Genomic DNA, 21,598 nt, shown 5'->3' on the forward strand with positions numbered 1-21,598 from the left:
AGAAGTTCAGGGAAAAGGAGAACCCTAAAATGGGAGACATCATGGTCCCATGTCAGCACCTCTCCCATGCCTATGTGTGTCTCTACTGATCCAGAGAAATACCTATTGCCTTTGGGTAGAGGCTCATTCTTCCTTGGAATAGAGAGCATGGGCCAAATGGGGAACTAAGGCTTGGGGCAGGGGAGGAGTAGGATTACAGTCAGTGTCATATATCCTTTTGGGGGGTGAAGGGTGGGGAGGGATCAGCCTAGCAACCTGGACAGGCATAAAACTTATTCAATCCTTTAAGAATTTCCAGTTCCCAGTACCATTTTCCTCCTATTCTGAAGTAGAAGCTAAGAAATTTACTTTCCTCCCTCCCATCCTAAGTTTGTACTTCCCCCATATCTGATGTCCCTCAGCTTCTCAGAAAAGATATTTTCCTACTGATCACCAGTTGGGAAAAGAAAGGAAGAATAGAAGGATCCAGAACTCTTAAATTCCAGCTCTAGATTTGCTTGGGTAATAGTACTGGCAGAGAAATAGGAGTTCTAGGTTGGGAGTCTTGTTGGCCTGAATTGAGAGAACTTGGACAAGCCATTTCTCACTGGGCAAGTTGTTTCAGTTTCCTCATCTACAAAGGTCCCTTCCAATTTCTATAAACCTTTTCTGTTCTCATGTAAAAATCCCTGTAAAGGGGAGCTTTGACTCTCTTCTCCTAAACCCAAATCATTTTCCAAGTAGTTGATGCCTCTCCAACTCTTTGTCCAATCTTATCATCATTCTCTGGTCAGCCTCAGGGGAGGCAGAAAGACTGGAGAGCGCTAAGACTGGTGAGGTGTTAAGGAGAGGAAAGTCTGGCAAAAGCTCCAAGGGGAGGAAAAATTCCAGCATTTACAAGACTAAAACTGGACAAAATTATTCCCTGCCTGTTGAGATACAGAGAGGCACCTGGGACCCTGCAGTGTGACAGCTGTTGCCATCAGCAATGCTGCTAACATTCAAGGCATGGATTAAGGTGACAGTGACAAAGGCAACCTTGGCATTTCTCAGGTGGCCCAAGCTTCCCATCCCTACAATTCTGCCTCACCACCATCTCATATCTTTCACTTTCACATCCTGGTGGTGGTGGTGGGGGGGGGGGGTGGAGAGGAAATATCCAGGAGCAATGGCCACTGCAGTCACCTCCAAGGAAATGGGGAAGGGTCAATGGCATAGACTTTCCCCTCCCCAATTCTCTTTGGCACAGTTCCCATTGCCTTCTGAGGAGGGAACAGTGCCAATCACAACTCACTTTGGAGGGAGACCTCTGCTCTCCCCACTTTACAACCTACCCATATAATAGCATATAAAGAAGGAACTATCCTGGGAAACTATTGAGAGAAAATAAAGGATCAGCCTCTCACCACAGATGGAGATGAAGGCAAGAAAGGATGAGAAAATTATTCTTTCTTCACTGGAGCCTGGAGCTACTGGTCTCAAGGTCAGGGAAAGTGGGGGCAGTTTCCTAAAGAGGTAGCTGTCTCACCCCTTTCCTAAAGCTAGCTTTTAAGATGAGAAAAGCAACAAAGCCAAAGAGGACCAGTAGGGACATAAGCCCTGTTCCCCTCCCCATCCCTCCCCTCAATGTGAGCTCTCTTTCCCACTTTCTGATCCCTTCCAAAATTGTAAGCTTGTTTTTTTCAGACCCAAGAAAGTGGTACTGGTAACCACTTAGGACAAATAAACAAAGGAAATTATCTAGGCCGTCAAATAACCCACAGTTTTTACATCCTCCTGACTCTAGAATTTGCTCTTTCCTAGAAACAACTCCCAGAGAAAAGTGCTGAAGAGGCAGGGAGTCCAACTCTGTTTCTGGAAGCAAAATCCTCACTTTCTGGTCCATGGGGAGGTGGGGAGGAAAGAAAGAGGTGTAATGAGGAAGTGACCTGGATAAAGGTATAGGTCAAGAATTTCCAGGATCTCAGGAATGAGGAAACCCCTATGGCAATGAGCAAGGAAAAAAGAATTCTAGTAGGTCTTCAGTTGTCAAAGGGGGAAACAGTTCTGATTCAGGGATCATTTTTTTTAAAACATTTCTGTGTCTCAGACCCCTCCTTTAGCAGTCTGATGAAATCTGTGTATCTCCTTTTCAAAATGTTTTTAAATGCATAAAAATACTAGATACATAGAATTTTACAGAAGAAAAATTATCAAATATTTTAAAAGAACAAATACATTGGTGCAAGATAAAGAACTAGTCAACTATTCTCCCTTCTACATCAAGACTTTCCATATCAAGACTTTTGATATATTATGGGTATAAGAAATTAAATGGGCATTTTGGGAGAGTTTTTTGGAAGCCATAGACCACACTGGAAGACAGCAGATGACACAGAAAAAGTTTAGAAATTCAGAAATGCAATAATATATCCATATATAATATCAACAGTTTATATTTTAATACCATAAATATACACAATGTCTTCTTCTCTAGTACAGAGAGTCAAACAATTTTATAAAGATTTTCCAGATCTAGAGTGCCACACCCCAATCCACATGATGTGGAAGGGGATAACAGTAATTAAAACTGGCTGCACAAACTCCCAAAATCATTTCTAATTGAAAAAACCTGATTCTCTAGATGTGCAATGGGGGTGGGAGAGCATTTTGAGAAGCTATTCTAGTTAGCTTTTTATGAGTTTGACATCACATGACATAAATCCCTCACTAACCCCCCTCAGGTCCAAAAAGGACCTGGGCAGTCCTGGGTTATAGTTTCCAATCAAGATCAGACATTGCCCAGTCAAAGCCTCACTCTTAAGTCTCCTCAATCACCCTCCCTGAAGTCAGAAATTTTGAGATGGGGCAGGGGTTCAGTTGTTATGCTTGGACAGTCCTCTAATTTTCATCTCTCAATCTATGTTCAGTGAGTTCCCAACACTTTTCATCACATCAATAACTTGCTGCTTTCCTCCTCTGACCCCATACTTAGATTCTCCAAGAACTCATGAACTAAAAAAAAAAAAAGCTGAATGGCTCAGAAATCAGAAACAGGCAAACCAATATAGGTAAACTTCTCCAACAGATTGGCCACCCCATCTACCTGCCAAAGCGGGCTTCTCCTCCTGAGCCAGCACAACCTCTTTCCTTCACATCTTCCTTTGATCTGCCTTTCTACCAAATGAGTATGAGTGTGTCTGTTTCTTGGGACCACTAGGTCTGGGTAGGGTTCAGGACATTTTGTAGATGAGAAACTCAAGGTTACAAAACTAGTTAGTGGTGCTGCCAGATTTCCTAACTTCTAGTTCACTCTACTGCCCTGAAATCTAGGATTGCCTCCCTTTTTCAACATTAATAGAATTAAGGGGCTGCTAGGTGGGGCAGTGGATAGAGCACCGGCCGGCCTCATTTACTTAATAATTACCTAGTTGTGTGGCCTTGGGCAAGCCACTTAACCCCACTGCCTTGCAAAAACTAAAAAAATAATAATAATAATTAATAGAATTATTATCAAATTAGAGCTCAGGGGTCATTGATTCCAACTTACCCTCCTTTCGGAGGAGAAAAGTGAAGTGACTTGCCCAAGGTCACAGTACTATTATTAGTAGCAGAATCAGGACTAATAAAAATAACAACTCACATTTATATAGCCCTTAATTGTCTGCAAAGCACTTTTCCCCAAGGTCTCATTTGAGCTTTCCAACAACTGTGGCATATAGGAGCTTTTATTATCCCCATTTAAGAGAAGAAATTGAGGCCATCCAGCTCCTGTAATCCAAGTTCCCCTTGTCCCCCAATCTAGTATTTCTTGTCTCAGCAAAGTCCCCCAAACTCAGATCATCTCCTTTTCCAATTATTTATGGGTCAAGCAGAGGATCGAAGCACAAGCCTATTTTACTGCTTCTTCCCCACCCCCACCTCCCATGACAGCTTACTTCTGGGACTATGGCAAACTAGGGTAAGCTGATACTCCTTTTGCAAAGGGACTCAGAGAGGGCCTTTGCAAAGGTATGCCACACTTTAAGAAAACTCAGTATTTAGAACTCTTGTCAAATGAATGACTTAGGAGAAGAGGGAGGAGGGAGAGTTTCTATTTGTTCATATTATAGAAGGTTCTCTGCTTTACAGAAAAATTTACTAAAGGCTCCTTTAGTCTGTCTTCCCTGACCCTGATATATTTAGAATACAGTCCTACTTAGCAAAAATTTATATTGATACAAACTTTTCAAGGCCCCCCTCTCTATAAGCCTATGTATAGTCAGCCAGCTTCATGCCTATATGTACAAAGATGTGTGTCTTACACCTCTGGGAGTGATAAGATCTAGTGTGAGTACAAGCAATAGGCTTCTCTTCCAATATAGTCTACATCAAGTTTACCCCATACACCCCTCCATCCCCCACCTCTTCATGAACACAAGCATGTGTGAGCTCAGACGAGCTTGTATGTGTGTGGTGCCATCACCAGACGGGAAGTCTCAGGGCCTGGGGACGCTCTCTGTTGGCAGGGAGCCAATGCCGCCAGTTTGGTTTCTTTCTCCCCCTAAATTTGCAGAAACTGAAGAAGGCTTTTTGTCAATTGAGACATTTTCCAGAAGCCACATCCCAAGCTTATGAAGCCAACAGGAGAAGGAAGAAAGAGCTACTCACTTCCAGCTACTTCCCACCAAGCCCCACCTCCAAGAGCTCCCCCTCAAAGACTTGGGCTCTTCTCAGGGCTGGGAGCCTGGCCAGAGAATCCTTCTATCCATTCAACTCTCCACTCCCAACAACACTAGGGTGGGACACATCCCACTCCTATGGACAAGCTATGTACTCAGGAACTATGTAGGCTTTTCCTCGGGTTTGGCACAAGGTTGATTTCTACGTGAGGTATCAAGCTCTGCCCAGAATGGGAAAAGAGGGTCATGGGATGGACTCCCAAGTTCTTAAAGGTCTGTGGTCTGGATAAAGGGAAACAATGGCATCACTGCTGCTTCTTCCTCCTAAAGAAAAGGAAAGCAATGAAAAGATGCAGCCTATACTTGGGTTCTGGAGTCAGAATCCTAACAAGTTGGCAAAGAAGCAGCTAAACTTCCTATCAAAGCAACACTGTAAAAAAAGCAATGAAATCTAAAGTTGGAAGATTTGGAATTGAAACCATGCTCTATTTGTTACCTGTGGGATTTTGAGCATGTAAAACTCATCCTTTCTGGGCTTCATTTCCTATTCTGTAAGAGGACAGGATAGGACTAATGACTCTAAAGTTCTTTTCCAGCCTTTAAATCCACAATCCTATGAAAGCTCAAAGCTCCAATTCCCAGAAAGCATCTCCCTGGGGGTGGAAATAGGGACAGAAGAAAAAATATTCTCCCAAAAGACAAGGTCCATAGAAGAATATACCCTGTCTGTACCTTCTTGGGAGTGAGGGAGCAGCATCTGGAGACCAGCTTACAACTACAGAAAGGTTCTCAAAATTAGCTAAGTGCTCCATCCCACTCTATCCCCATACAATGCTGGATACTAGAATACCCTGGCATCCTGGGAAAGGGGTGGGGGGGGGATAGGGAAAGACAGATGGCTTATATTCTCAGTCCTTGAAAAAGAAGGGAAGGGATGAGGTGGGTGTGGGGGGAAGTATGGGAAAATTGAAGAGCTGAAGACCCTGGTGCTGAAGACTCAGAATAAACAAAGGCCAGATGTACCTGAAACACAGGTAATGAAGAGTTAAGTTTTGTTTTGTTTTTTGGAGGGGGAAGGAGTAAACTGAAGGGAGTAATGGCTCAAGCTTCTGGCTCCTGGAGACGTGCAGAATCAGAGCTAAGAGAAGAATTAGGATAATGGGGCCTCCTTTCTGTAAGGGACAGAATCAGCTGGTTGGATTAAGGATGGCAAGGTGGTTCCCTTCCTCCTATCCAGAGCCAAGGCAAAAAGAAGAAAGACAAGAAGAAAAAAAACTTGCTTTGCTGGCTCAGAGCCAGGGGTTAGACAAGAGACCTCTGTGCTCTGTTGGGTTATAGGATTCAGCTAAGGAAATGGAATAGCTTCTTGTCCTCCTCCTCCCCCTAATCCCCCACCCCCTTCCAGTTGGACACCCATTGACATTTCAGCATCCTCCAGATCCCAAAGCTACTATTCCTAGCACAGTTTGGAGAATGGACCATAGTACTGGCTAAGAAAGAAAGAAAACAAAGGCTAGGCCATCCATTATTAAGGCCAGTGGTGTTCTTAACTAGGGGAAAATCCTCAGGGGACTGTTTGAATATAGAATAAGACATTTACTAGTCCAGATAGGACCTCAATCATAGAAAAACATCCAGTCACTGAAGAGTTAACTGCCTTCCTTCTACCCCCACTCTCCACTACCCCCCCCCATGCTGGGAGGAAGCTGCTGAAAACCAGAGCCTCTACTAGACTTGTGTGAGCCCTTAAGAATGTAAAGAATGTCCCATTTCCCTTTTTTTTTTGGGGGGGGAAGAGGAGAGGCTTGAAAAAAGAGGAAACTGGAAGGGGGGAGAATAAAGACAGTTTGGGGGAATGTCTGCTCCTCCTCCTTGTAGCCCCCAATCATCAGAAAGGAATTTTAATCCCCAGAACTTAAATGGGGAAACAACTTCGAACTATGATAAAGAAGGGTCCCCCCCAAGCAAAATCTCTAAGTCTTTACCACTTCCCAAGCACATTCTAGATTTTGCCTACAATAAGCTCCTAGATTTGTATTCTGTGAAAGGAAAATGTGCCCATTCCAAGCCAAGAGAAGAGTAAAGATTCTGGAATGATTTTGCCTCCAATGACTTCACCTTCATCTCACCCCAAAGAGAGTACCATCCAAGAGAAGAGAAGGTAAACTCCTAAAGGCAGAGACGAATTCATCTCTCTTTCTCTGAACCCCTGGTGCCAGAGGAATCACTAGTGGTTTGCTTTTAATCAGGAAAACTTAGGCATGGGTCTTATATGAAACATACTAGTCATGTGTCCATAGGCAAGTCACTTAGCCCCAGTACTAGGGGAAAGAAGACAGAGATTCCTTTTCCCTCCCCCCAAATCCTAGGTAAACACAATTCCCTGAGCTTGAGCAGCTCTAAAATTACCCTATTTCTCCAAGTATAAGACACACCTTTTTTGAAAAATTTGGGGTCTAAAAACTGGGAGCATCTTATACAGTGGTTGTAGATTTTTTTACTTGAATTTCCTGCTTTTTTTTGCACTTGTTGTCTTTGCACTCATTGTTTCACATTTGTTGCCAGTATATTAGTTTACGTTTTGCCAAGTTCTGCCCAGAAATAGCTCAGAAAAGATTTCTATACAGCACTGAATTCAAGTTCAAAGTGATCCAGTTTGCAAAAGTGAATGGAAATCGTTCTGCCAGACATCAGTTTGGTCCTCCTCCAACTGAGAAAACAATCCAAGACTGGGCTACGGGAAGAAGAAACCCTACTGAAAACACCATGGCAGAAGGACATGAGAAGCAAGTCAGCAAAATGGCCTGATTTTTGAGAGGGAATTGAAGAGGTGGACTGAAGAGCAAAGGGCCATTGGAATTCCTCTGTCCACTAACAGTTCAGCAAGAGGCCAGAAGAATTGCTGATTTCAAAGGTCACAATTGGTGCTTCAGGTTCATGAAACAGAATGGACTAAGCATACGTCCACACACCAGACTTGCCCAAAAGATACCTTAAAGCTATGAGCAGAAAGTCCTTGAATTTCATGGTGAATAAAACTGAAATTCAAAAACTTTATGCAATACATTTTTTTCAAATTTCAGGCCCCAAAATTAAGTGCATCTTATACATGGGAGCATCTTATACATGGGGAAATATGGTATAAATGATAGATGAGTTGACAACTAGTTCAGATTCCAGGAGTTCCAAGAGTTTCTCCACATCCATGAAAACATAGATCAGGTCTTCATTCCCACACTCAAATAAAAGATAACTACCCACCATCCAGCACAATGCCTTGCTGGCTAAATTTTGTTAAGTTGAACTGAACTTGATTTCCTTCTCCCCCACATTGGGGCAGGATCACTTCCAGTCCAAAAAAAAAGGTCAACTGTATGTATCTCTCCCTGGGCTAGTCAGCTTAGAGGGTGCTAAGGACCATCCCCTCTGCCCCACCCCTCTCTTCTTTTAAGCACTCAGCAAAGGGGAAGCCCAGAATCCCAAATCACCCACTATAGAAATTGGTAAAACAGAATTGTGGAGGGTTTTCTTAAGAGTTAACCACTAAAAAATAACCTCTACCCCACTGGCCCATTTAAGGAAAAAAAAAAAAAAAAAAAGGGAAATCCATTGGCTCTATGAAAGCTAGAAACATGAAAAGAAATCTAATATAAAATAACAATTCAGATTCAATAACAGCCCTTATCCCAACCTGTGTTTAAAAAGTACTTGTCTCACAATAAGCTTCTCAGGTACAGGGAAAAAAACTACATTATGATGTCCCCATTTTACAGATGAGAAAATAAGTGTAGATATGAGAGAATTTTAATCTCCAGAAATTAAATGGGGAAACAACTTCGAACTATGGATTCCCTATGATATAGATGAGAAAATAAGTGTAGAGATAAGCGATCGCCTGGCTAGGAAAACGGTGGAGAACCATTTAAATCCAATATCGGGGTGGCTAGGTGGCGCAGTGGATAAAGCACTGGCCCTGGAATCAGGAGTACCTGGGTTCAAATCCGGTCTCAGACACTTAATAATTACCTAGCTGTGCGGCCTTGGGCAAGCCACTTAACTCTATTTGCCTTGCAAAAAAAAAACCTTAAAAAAATAAATAAATCCAATATCATATTTTCTCCCAGGTCATGCCCTAGATCAACTATGTCAAATTCAAACAGGATTGGGGGAACTAACCAGAATGAGGATCTTAGCAGGTTGAATATTGACTTAGGAAACTTCTTATTAATATCATCTATGTTATATTATTATTGATTTTTAGAACATATTTCCCAATTACAGTTTAATCTAGTTTCTGTGGCATGGGAGTATTGTGGGCAACATGAAGCTTGTGCATTTGACTCCTCTGCCCTAGATAACTACTTTGTTAATAATGGGTAGAGTGGGGCAGAGCATGGGTACCTCTTCACCCCCAACTAGAGAAAATAATCCCACAATATTTATTTACTTCATATTTAATTTCGGCCTGGTTTTCTCCATCTCATCTAGGCAGGAAGTCAGCTAGCCGCTCATAGCTGATTCTAATACTTATGAAGATGGAAGCTTTGACTTATTCCTTTTTTCTGATTTGGGCTAGTTTGCTCCTCCTTCAAAAGTCCAGTGGTCTTCCTTTCCCGAGAGCTCACCATACACAGCAATGCTCAACTTAGTGAGGACATCTGAATGACTTTCTCCCAACTGCAGTTTCAAATATCTGAATTCAAGAGATCCATCAATCTCAGTCTCCTGAGTAGCAGGGATCACAGGTGTTTACCACCACTTGTGACTATAGGTGAATATATAGGTATATCTGTGTGTGTGTGTATACATACATATATATATATACATATACATATATACACACACATACACATATGTATATGTTTGCAGGTGTATATGTATATACCTATGCACGTATATATATAAAAATATGTGAATTATGTGCATATGTATGTTTTATTGTATATCTGTGTATATGTGTATATAACATATAACTATGGGTATAAATGTGGGCATTATCGACTTTTATGTGTATTGGTTTTCTATATATACACACACTAGAACATAAACTCCTTAAGAGCAGGGATGATCTCATTTTTGTCTTTGTACCCCCAGAACCTATCCTAGTACCCAGACTACAGTTGAAGCTTCCTGAATGAACAGTCCTCATTACAGATCCAAAGCCTCAGAAAGTTTGAGCTGGAAATACATTCTGAGATCATCTAGTTCCAACTCCTTGGTTTTTTTTTTTTTTTTCTTTGCAAGGCCACACAGCTAGGTAATTATTAAGTGTCTGAGACTGGATTTGAACCCAGGTACTCCTGACCCCAGGGCCAGTGCTTTATCCACTTCGCCACCTAGCTGCCCCTGCACCACCTAGTCACCCCTGCACCACCTAGCCACCCTTGCGCCACTCCTTGTTTTTCTAAGGAGAAAACTGAAGTTGGTAGATGAGAAGTGACATGACTAAGAGGAGTCAGAGCTAGTTAGCGGTAGCCCCACATTAAATGACAATAACAGGTCAGCTAGAAGAAAAGGAGGGAGAAGACCCTTTCCTTCACATATAAGGCTTGAATAGCCAAGTCACTCACACGAAATACACTTTCTCTCTCTCTCTCTCTCTCTCTCCTACTCATCAATTCTTCCTTGATAAAAACTTCCCCCCTCCTCAGATATCATAGTCATTGGTTACAGGGAGAGGAAGGGGTCCAGTTCACCAGCACCCCCTAAAATGGGTGGATGGAGGGGAGGGAGAAAAAGTGGTGTTGGGCAGCAACACAGGCTACCAGAAATACAGGAATTGGGGTCGAGCAGTTACAATGGGGGGGTGGAAGGAATTTTTCTGAAATACATACAGCATTCCAAGGAGTCTGTGTATTGGAGAGAGGGAAACTGGTAAAAAAAAAAAAAGAAAAGGAAATTGAGGGCTAGGCAAAGGGAAAGGGTAAAAGAATGGAGAAATGAGTCAGGAAAACACACACAAACACACACACACAATACTCTCCTCTAGAAATGTGCTCTTATTTCAATGTGTTCGTGCTCAAATAATATCTGTCTCTAGTTTTCCTCCCCTTCTCTCCATCCCTTCTTTTCTGCCCCCTTCACTTCTTTGCTGTTTTTTTCCTCCTCTCTCCCTTTCTCCCTATTTTTCTCTTCCCCCTCTCCTCGCTCTCTTCCTATCTTCCTCTTCTTTTCCTCCCTCCTCCCTTGCTTTCCCTTTTTCTTCTTTTCCTTCTCTCCCTTTTTCCTTCTCTCTCTCTCCTCCCTCTTCCTATCTCTTCCTCTTCCTTCTCCCACTCCCTCCTTTTTCTCTCCCCTTCCCTTTCTCCCCCCTTTCTTTCTTTCTTTCTTTCTTTCTTTCTTTCTTTCTCCATCTCTCCCCCTCTTTCCCTCCATCGCTCTTTCCCTTTTTCTTCTCCCCATCTCCCTCCTTTCCTATTTTTCTCTTCCCCCTCTCTCTGCCCTTCCCTTCTTTCCCTCCCTCCCTTCTCTCCTCTCTCCCTTTTTCTTTGCCCCTTTCTCTTCTCCCTCTCCCCATCTCCCTTCTTTTCTCCTCTCTTTCTCCCTCTCCCTCTTCTTTTTTGTCCCCTCTTACTTTGTCCCCCCTTTTCCTTCTTCTCTCCCTCTCCCCTATCACTATGCCTAGAGTCCTATACTCACGCATTGCAGTAGGGTTTCTTCTCATAGCCCTTGTAGTTTTTCATGTTCAGTGTCATCTTGCAGGTCTCACAGTGGAAGCATGCTTTGTGCCAATACTGTGGACAAGGAGAAAGAAGATGGATTGAATCAAAAATCTGAATGCCCAGAGACTATCTCCCTGGGAGTAGGCATCCTTTTCCCTTCTCCCTTCCCCCAAAATCAAAACCAATTCCAGGGCACAAAGGCCTTGATTTTCATTCACTCAATAGAAAAGAGCACACTGAACACATGACCCACTGGCATAAGTTTTTGCTACTTTCTGAGGAAAAGAGCAACAGGTATACCCAGAGGATTTCTTTTTACAGGGTTTCCTCCTAGCAAAGTGGCATATAGCATTGGACATGGAGACAAAGGTACCTGGATTCAAGTCCTGGCTTGACCAGGCTTGTTATTTATCCTCTATGGGCCTCAATTTCCTCCTCTGCAACATGAAAAGCAATGGACTAAATCCAGGAGATCTTGACGTTTTTTTTTTGTGGCAGTCTGATGAAGCCTGAAAGACCCCTTTCTAATTTTAAGTGTATAAAATAAAACATAAAGGACTATAAAATAAAGCAACTACAAAGTAATACAGACATTAAAATATTGAGAAAACACATTCCCAGACCCCTGGAGTAGATAGATGGTCTTTCAAAGGTCTCTTCAGTTCCTAAATCTGTCCCTATAGACAGGAAAATGAGCAGCTGGCAGTAAAAGTCTCCCCGGTCTCCCACACCTGAGCAGGTTGGAAGGCACAGCAGGGAATTCTACATTAGGAAAAATATCACTGCCAAGTACATTCACACTCCCATTTATATAGCCAAAGCTATATACATATATTTGCCAGTAAGAGCCAAAAACCCCTCTCCAGAAATGGTCCTTGAAGCTATCAGAAGGCAGAAGAAGAAAGGCAGAAAGAAATATACTTGGGTATTCAGACCCCCAAGGGAAGAGGAAATTCACTCAAATACCCTTCTACCCAGGCTCTCATAGATTCCTGGAAAGTTAGAGCTGCAAGGGACCCTATTAGCCTGGTCTAGGAAGACCAGAATTCAAATTCATCCTTGGATATTTACTTGCTCTGTGATCCTAGAAAAGTCTGCCTCAGTTTCTTCATCTGTAAAATGAGTCAGAGAAGGAAATAGCAAACCACTCCAGAATCTTTTCCAAGAAAACCTCAAATAAGATTACATGGGTGAAATGACTAAACAACAACACAGAAGAGGAAACTGAGGCCCAGAAAGAAGTAGCAGTCTGAACAAGACTCACAGAATTAGTGAAAGGCAGTGCCTAGTTTTTTGACTCCTACAAATCAGAACACCAAATAAATGTCTGAGAGCCAAGGGTAGAGGAAGGAGGGAAAGGAGTTCAAAGTGTCATTTCCAAACACTTTTTCAAGTCTAGATACTTCCCAGGAGGACGGGTCCCCTGAAGGAGAAGTCAATCCCCCATCCTACCCCCAGCCTGTCTAAGTACTGATTCATGTACTAATTGTTTATGCAAAGCTAAAAGGCTCAGTTGCTAAGAGGCAACAACTAGGGAGGAAGGGGCAGCTTCTTTCTCCTGGACCAGACCCAGAAAGGGAGAGCAGTAGGCTGTCCTATCACAGGACAAGAGGCATTCTTGTTTCCTGGTCCAGGTCACAAAGTCTAACATACAGAACACCAGAGACAGAAAAAATTCCTCAGCCAAAGTCAGCTATGCCAGTGCCAGGGGAGAGAACATAGGTGAGGGTAGGTAGGGTGGAAGCTACAGAAGAGGAGCCTAGACCATGCTACAATGGCCAAAGAAAGAAACCTTGGTCCCAGCTAAATTCACAAGCACCTTTGTTCAGTCATATCTAACTGATTCTTTGTGATCCCATTTAGTGTTTTTGGGGCAAGGGTTTGCCATTTCCTTCTCCAACTCATTTCACATATGAGGAAACTACAGCAAACCAAGTTAAGTGACTTGCCCAGGGTCATACAACTATTTGCTTCTGTTTGCCTTAGTTTATTGGAGAAGAAAGTAACAAACCACTCCAGTATCTTTACCAAGAAAACCCCAGTATGGTCATAGTGGACAGAATGGTCAAGTAGAGTCCTATACTTCTGAACAAAAAAAATGCGACAGTCTCTGGAAATACAAAAAAAAAAGCAAAAGGTCATTCGATGAAGTCATAATCTAATATGGTATGGGGGTGAGCAGAACATAAAACAACTATATGCATAGAAGATACATCTGAGACAAACTGGAAGTCATCTCAGGGGGATGACTGTGTGCTTCAAGAACTTTTTTTGGAGCTTTTCTTTGAGCTTGTTTGCCTGCTCTGAGCATCACAGAATTGGACTGGAACGGTTTGAGGTTCATCTTCAATTCTCTAACATACTCTATCAATACCAAACTTCCTCCCACTCACCACCCCCTATCTCTTTCCCCTCCCCACCCCAACCAATCTCTAATGTAGTCTCCTGGAGGCCATCTCACCCTGCCCTGGTTCCCATATTCACTGCAGGGGATCTGGATCAGGAACAGCAAGGACAAGAGGGGGAGACAGAACAATCGAGGAAAGGCTGTTGGGGAGGAAGGCCAGAATTACAGAGGCTGGAACAATGTAACAGAGTTGAAATTCCTGACTGGGGAGAGAGTCCAACAAGATACAAAAGAGATGTAAATCCACTAATAGTTTTCTCTGCTTCACTGCCAACAACCCCTCCCCCCCACCACCACCACCGACCTTTAGGATTCTTAGTCCTCAGGCAAGTAAGGACTACCTCTTCCCCCTACCATTGGGAATCAGGAAAGCTAGGCCTCAGTACCTTGCCTTGAATCTCAGTTTCCTCCTAAGCAAAATTTAAAAGGTAGAACTGTTAGGAGGTCAAACTAAAACAGTTCCCTCACATTTTGTGGCCCTTCTTCCTTAGGGGCAGAAGGGAGAATCCTAGCTAAAGAGGGGCAACTACCAGAAGCCAAGGTGTGCCTAAGGTCAAACCTTCAGTTTTACCACCTCTGGCTGCCACAGTTCCCTCTCCTCCAGAGCCATTCCCAAAAGACTGAACAGTTAACTAATACCCTGAAAGTAAATGTAAATGCCCCTCAATACCCAGAGGTATTTGCTTAGTAAGGGGAGGCCTCTAGAAGATAACTGAGATCCAAAGGAATCTCTCCAGTGGAGACATCCCTAGTCTCCTAAAAAGCCCAGAAAGAGGTTTGGAGAAGCAGCTACCCCTGTAATCATACCACTAAGGAGGTTGGACTCACCAAAACCAAAGGTCAACTTTATCAAGCCAAGGATATTAGGATGAATTCCCATAGCCAAGAGATTTCTGGGGCAACTAGATGACCCAGAGATAGAGCACTGGTTCTGGAGTCAGGAGGACAGACAGTGTGACTTTGCTTCAATTGCCTCTCCAAAAAAGAGAGACAGAGAATGTTCATCTCTTGGTTATGGGGTCCTTTATAAGGTAGTCCAACATGCCTCCTGGAATGCTCTCACTCTTCAACTCTGTGACTCAGTTTTCTTAGTTTCCTTCACGACAAATCTTACCTCTTTCAAGAGACTTTTCCTGGTCCCTACCCACATCCACTCCACCAAGTAGCTAGAGCCTCTCTCTAAGATTAACTTCTATTAAAGTACATTCATTTATCTAGTTATTTCCAAGTTATCTCTCATTAGAATGGGAATACCAGAAAGGTAGGCAGGGACTGGTTTTTATCTTTATCTCCAGGCTATGGGAATAGTAAAAAATTAAGAATTGAATGACCTGATTATATCAGAATCTCACCTCTACCTACTTCAACCCTGTCTCCCCTTCAGTAAAGCCATATAGAAAATACTTGGTAAGTCATAAATTCTAAAGAAATGGGTGTTAGCATCATTATAATCATTCTACAAGTGTCTTGAAGGCAGGGACTGGTTTCCTTCTTGTTTTTAACTCCCCAGGGTCTAGCACAAAACCTGGTTTATACCAGGTGCTCAAGAACAGCTTCCTTAACTCCCAAAGATAAAAAAAAAAAAAATAAGAAAGAAAGAAAAGAAAAAACAGGGCAGGTTATAACTTAGTCCCCTGGAGAAGGGAGCACCCTCTTCCCACCCTCCAGCCCCCTTGGAGGGAGGTATTGGCCCAGTGCCCTGATTCTGACACCACCCAGTCAGAAGGTCTTTGCCAATGCCCCTGCCTGGGGCCCCTCCTCCCCTCCAAAGATAAGTCTGCCAGGAAAAACATTCTCTAAAATCCAGACCATGACCCACTTTCTCACACACACACAGAAACACCAAGTGACCTAGGACTTTGGGGCCAGGACTCCCCCTCCCCCCAGGTGTTCTCTCTACCCTAGTCCTACCTTCTAGGATATCCAGTCACTAAGCAGAACACTACTTGTTTCCAGGTAAAATTGGGGGGGGGGGGGAGAGGAGAAAGCACAAGGGAAGAAGAAACCAGGCTAGGGATGGATTCACTGACGTCCCATCTTAGTGACAGGGAAGACCAGGACCTCCCACAGCCAGGATGTTACTATTCAGTTCTTTCCAGGTTATCTTTTTTTTTTTTTTTAGATTTTGCAAGGCAATGGGGTTAAGTGCCTTGCCCAAGGCCACCCGGCTAGGTAATTAAGTGTCTGAGGTCAGATTTGAACCCAGGTACTCCTGACTCCAAGGCCAGTGCTTTATCCACTATGCCACCCAGCTGCCCCCAGGTTACCTTTTAATAAAATGTTAAGAAAGAGGCTGAAATAAAAAAGAGGACGTTACTGGAGCTTCTAGTCCAACTCTCCCCCATCCCATATGGGAATCTGAAAAGCTTAGAGTCCTCTTGGTTCCATTTGGCTAGAGAAGGTTAGGTTAGGGTCAAGGCTGAGGTCTTCTCAACACCTTCAAAAGTAACCTGAGAAAAGGAAAACATGGAACCAAGGAAAACCAGGAGGCATCCAGATACTACTGTTTGAGATTTTGGAGGGAGGTTCAGAGAGTGCTTCCAGGCTATTGTGAGAGAATAACAACCCCAAGACAGTCATGGAACTATACAGGACAGCACAAGAGACTCCACCTTATCACCTTGCCTCCAGATACTACAGTATCCAAGAGCCTTCAGAAAGCAAGTAGTTTCCCTTTCTTTAAGTGTATCAGACTTTTAGGAACTGAGAGTCCCATGACTCTTAGGGTGCAAAGTCCTTCTAGAAAAAGAACACAAATCCTTCCTTACATAAGACTGAGTTCATTGTTTCCTTCTGGTTCTTTTAGTAGGGAACTCAAATGCTGCTCCTCAGAGTAAAGCAAATGGTCAGAAGACCTATTAAAGGCCCCTCGCCCCACAATCTTTCCTACCCAGGGTCTCACTCTATAAAAAGGACATATGGTAGCTTCAGGACTTCTCAAATATTCCTGTACAACCTGTTTTGACATTATTTTAAAGTGCCTAGCACTGTGACAGTCAGAGCAATAGAATAATAAATGTTTGTGACAGGGGCTCCACAGCTCTACAGGGTCCCAATTAACATCAGCACCCCTGGAATGAATACTATTACTGCTTGTACCAAAAATGCACTATATAATTTGCAATAGACTGTGGGAAGGAGAAAGGCCTGTTCCAGAAGGATTCTGTGGTCTCAAGTTTCCAGATGGTGGAATCCCCTTACCACATACTTTGCACCTAGTAGACTGCTTTGGCTGGGCAATGACTCACAGCTGGGGCATGAGGCCTGGCCTTCCCTTTCCCATTGCCCCCAGGAAACAAATTTTACTTCCCCTTCCAGGACCTACAATGCCTTCAACCTCAGAAAACCAATCTGGCTTAGCTTTCAAGAAAAATCTAGATAAAAGACTGAAAACCTATCCAAACCAGTTGCTTTTGTTAAGCAACCAGTAACTACAATAACAATGATTACTATAAAGAATGATTAATGTCCCTGTCTCTCAGATCTCAACCCATTCTCCAGGCCTAGACTCAGAAAATGACAAGGCCTCTTCTCACTCTCTTTACATTGAAGAAAATGGAAAGGGATTTGAGGGGGAGAGAAGAAAAGAGAATGGTACTTAAAAGTGTAGGTGCTCCAACCTAGTGTACCCCCAAGAACAACTCTTGCTCTCTTTACTTTGTCCCTTACCCAGAAGATAGATTCCATCAGAATTATGAAGTTGAAGGGATAATCTACTTTTTTCATATTCTTGCATTTAAGAAACTGTCTCTGAAACTTTTCACATTATTTGAGCCCAAAGTCTGAGGGGGAGGGAGAAGAAAAGAAATGCACACTGGAGGTACAAGGTCCCTTCTACCCCTAGATGTGTTCAAAGCTCTGCCACACTCCTGGCCATGGTCTAAGGTCTAGAAGAGAACTGACAGAACTCCTGTGGCAAGGAAACAAGGCAGAGCAAGAGAGGGAGTATTCCTCTCCAGAGATCATCCTGTCCCCTCCTCTGCCTCTAAGACTAAATTACCCACAGCTAGGAAAAAAAAAAATTACCTCCCTTTCAAAGTATCTTATTTGTGGGTCTCTGTGTACAAGACAGACTCCGTGGGGTCACAGGTCACAACAGGAAGGAGAATCAGGGAAGCAGCCAAGAACCTAAAGGGTTTTTGCATGCCCCCTCCTCCCCTACTTTCTACTAAGTGGAGTTTAGGAAAGTTAGCTCCTGTTCTGCAGGAACCAAAATATTCACTGTGTTATGCCTTGAAGCTGGGCATTTATTTGTTCCATGCCAGCTTTCAAGTCCAGCTGCTTTCAAGGACCCGCCTTGGAGTAGGGAGGGGAAAACAGCTTGCACTTGGGCACTAAGGAAGTCAAGATCCCTTCAACTGTTCACTCAACTCCTGACCTACTTCAAAGTCCACCTCTGTACTTGGTGTGGGGTGGGAAGGGAAGAGGGTAGAATCTCCATGCCAGCTTTGACCTGGAGGAAACAGTTATAGAGATTGGCTTCAGTCAGAGGGGAAAGAGAGGGGAAGAGGGACTGAGACTCCCCAAAGACAAACCTAGTAGTGCCCACCTATACTCCCTCTTTCCAGTCAAAGTAAGGGAGCACCAGGGAAGGGCAGCCAAGGAGTCAGGAGGAAGACGGGGCACCTCCTGGTAGTCTGTCTTCCTGACCTCACTTTTCCTCTCTCCTACTCACCAAGCAAAACAGGCTCTCCCCTCAAACTCTCAGTTGCTCCAAACTGGCTGAGTTGCAAGGAAGCTGGAGCACCTTGTGGCCCAGTAGGGTATAAAGTGGGCACATCTTCAAGAGACATGACCTGGTACCCCTTTTCCACCTTTCCCCTTTCCTCTCCAAAATACCCTCCCAACTCTAAGTGCACAGAGTTAGAGATGGGACCTTAATGGCCAGCTAGTTCAAAGCCCTTGCTTTACAGAAAAAGAAACTAAGACCCAGGAAAGTGCCAGGTCTTTGCCTAGGGTCACAGTGCAGTAATTGTAAGAAGCAACATTTGAACCTAGCCCCTCTTTTCATTATGTTCTGTTCCTTTCTGCCCTCACTCCTTCTTAAGTGTTCCCTATTCCTAGGCACATCCTCAAATGCATGGCTAGTGTATAATGGGCCTCAGGAGTTCTCATTAGAGCTCTCCCCTTGGGGTGTCCAAACTAAGCTTGGACACCCATTCAATGAGGTATTGGACTCACTCCCCTAGCCCCACTGCTAGGCAGAAGTGGGGATGGATGGCTCAATATTCGTTTTCTCCCAGTTTCCCCCGCTTCCAGGGCCCTGGAAGGGGTACCCTGGCCACACCATCTCCAGAGCTCCAAGGGCAAGTTCTGGTGGAACAGAGAACTTCTTCCCCTCAACCCTTTGACTCAGGGACCAAAGGGACAGCAAGGAAGTTAAGAGCAGGAAGGGGGAGGAGGAGAGGGGGAAGAGACAAAGTGTTCAGTGAGCTATCCCTGGCCTTCCAAAACAAAAATCAGACCAAATCCCTGAACAAACTTGGCCTGAAAATCCCAGTCTGGCCCAGCTGCCCCTTCCCTCCCCCAGTCCCCAAAGAACAATTCTGGGGCAAAAAAACAGAAAACAAGGACACTCAGGCCTGAAAAAGGGAGAGGAGGGGGAAGGGGGAAGGGGAAGAGATAGGGACTGAAGGGAAGGGACTAGGACAAAAGGAAAAGAAACATTTCCAAGGTCGCCAGGTGGACGTGGCCCCGGAGCCTTGGGGTGGGCGGGAGGGTCGAGGGAAGGGAAGTGTGGGGACACGCTGGGTTTCCTCAATACAGTTACAGGGAGGAACCCAGAACTGGAAACACAACCATTCCACCTCCCCACCCAACCCCCCAAAGACTAATGGGAATCAGATGAGTAAGTTAAGGTGTGGGGGGTGACGGAGGGGAGGGGTTTGGTGAAGGCCTGGATGTGGAGGCATTTCCAAATGGCCACCTTTTCTCCCAAGGCCACCTCTGGCCCCGCTAGTTTCTGAGGTTTCTCTTCAGCACAGACAGCCCGGGCCCCCCACAGCCCCCCGACCAGCAACCCCCAGAACAATCAGTTCAGTCTTTGTTCTAGGACCAGGCTCCCCGGCCCCACCTGAGGACAAACCCCCATTCTGGCGCTCATCTCCACCTACCCCAAGTGCACATCCAAGGGGCCTAGGGGCGACCCCGGCCCCAGCCCGCGGCTTGTGGGGAGGGGGCCCCGGGGCGGGGTGGCCCCCGGCCTGAGACCCTCCCCCACGCGGGCGGGGGTGCGAGCCCAGCCCGGGGCCCGGGGGACACCCGACCGGGCAGTGCACCCCCTCCGCCCCGCCCCCTCCCCGGCCCGGCGCTTCCGCCTACTTGGCGCTGGGCGCGATGGAGGGAGCGGCTCCTTCCCGGGGCCCGGGGCCCGGGGCGCGCGGGGACGAGGGCTGGGGCCGGCCCCGGGCCCCTGCCCCTCCGCGGGGGCCCTGCCCCTCCGCAGCCCCCGCGCCCGCAGCCACCCTGCACCCGCAGCCACCCCGCACGCCGCCCCCCGCGGCCGCAGCCACCCCGCACGCCGCGCCCCCCGCGGCCCGGGACCCGCGCGCCGCCCCCCGCGTCCGCAGCCACGCCGCCCCCCGCGGCCCGGGACCCGCGCGCCGCCCCCCGCGCCCGGGACCCGCCGATCCGGCTGCCCGGGGCGGCGCGGCCGCGACTCGCTCACCTTGTCCAAGCAGTTCACCTTCTCCGTGGGGTACACGATCTTGCCGCACCGGGCGCAGTTGGGGTTCATGCTGGCGGGCGGGGCGGGGGCTCCCGAGCCGGCCGGTCCGTCCTGTGCCTCCCTCTTCCCGTCCCTCCCGGGCTGGCGGGGCTGCGGCGGCGGCAACCGGGGAACTGGCCTCCGCCTCCGCCCTGCTCCCTAATAAACACCGCCGGGAGGAGGGGCCGCGGCGGGGCGGGGAGGCCGGGGCGAGGCGCGCTCCCGGCGAGGGGCGGGAGCGCGCCAGAAGGGCCCCGGGGGCGGGGCGGGGCGGAGAGCCAGGGCCCGGGTGGGCGGGCACGCAGACACACACACACACACACACACACACACACACACACACACACACACACACACACACACACACACACGCACGCACACACTCACGCACACACTCACGCACACACACACACACACACACTCACACAGACACAGACACACTGACAGCACACACACAGACACACACAAACACACACACGCAGACACACAGACACTGACAACACGTAGACAGACAGACACACTGACAGCACACACACAGACACACACACTCTCACACTCACAGACACACACAGACACACAAACACAGACACTGACAACACACAGACACAGACAGACACACTGACAGCACACACACAGACACACACACTCTCACACTCACACACACTCTCACACACACACACACACACACAAACAGACACAGACACACACTGACAGGACACACAGACAGACACACGGACAACACACACAGACAACACACTGACAGGACACACAGACACAGACACAAAGAGACAGTACACAGACACAGAGAGACAGCACACCCCAGACACACGGACAACACACACACACTCGGGGTGCCCCCTCGCAGCCTCTCAGACAAACGGCGTGTGCCCTGTAGGTCGGGGCCGCGGTCTCTCAGGTAGAGGACTGGCGCGGGACCCTCGGCGCAGCCCCTTCAGCCCGGTTCCAGGAGCCCGGGCTCGCCCCTCCCGCCCACTCTCAGGGCCGCCGCTGTCGCCGCTCAGACCCTCTCCCTCAGCTGAAAGCAGCTACTACCAAACCAACTCTCGGAGCCGGGGGTATAGCTCAGTGGTAGAGCATTTGACTGCAGATCAAGAGGTCCCTGGTTCAAATCCGGGTGCCCCCTTCGGTAATTTTCTTTTCCCCAACAATTATTAATTATTCTCCTCGGGACCCCGTCTGGAGG

At 46.1% G+C, this 21,598-nt stretch overlaps 1 protein-coding gene and 1 non-coding gene across 2 annotated transcripts in view; one reads left to right on the forward strand and one right to left on the reverse strand.

The window, feature by feature from the left end:
• Nucleotides 1-20,572, reverse strand: part of LASP1 (LIM and SH3 protein 1) — a 63,525-nt gene extending 42,953 nt beyond the window's left edge. The window contains exons 1-2 of the mRNA XM_074224071.1: nt 20,356-20,572; nt 11,259-11,353 (exon numbers count right to left, since the gene is read on the reverse strand). Coding sequence (XP_074080172.1) covers nt 11,259-11,353; nt 20,356-20,424 — 164 coding nt within the window. The 5' untranslated portion in view covers nt 20,425-20,572. The remainder of the gene's footprint in view (nt 1-11,258; nt 11,354-20,355) is intronic.
• An 894-nt stretch (nt 20,573-21,466) lies between these two features.
• Nucleotides 21,467-21,538, forward strand: TRNAC-GCA (transfer RNA cysteine (anticodon GCA)). Its single transcript has one exon. It is a non-coding gene; the product is annotated as a tRNA-Cys (tRNA).
• The last annotated feature ends 60 nt before the right edge of the window (nt 21,539-21,598 follow it).

The sequence above is a fragment of the Macrotis lagotis genome, chromosome 2, assembly GCF_037893015.1.
Source record: "Macrotis lagotis isolate mMagLag1 chromosome 2, bilby.v1.9.chrom.fasta, whole genome shotgun sequence".
NCBI lineage: Eukaryota > Metazoa > Chordata > Mammalia > Peramelemorphia > Peramelidae > Macrotis > Macrotis lagotis.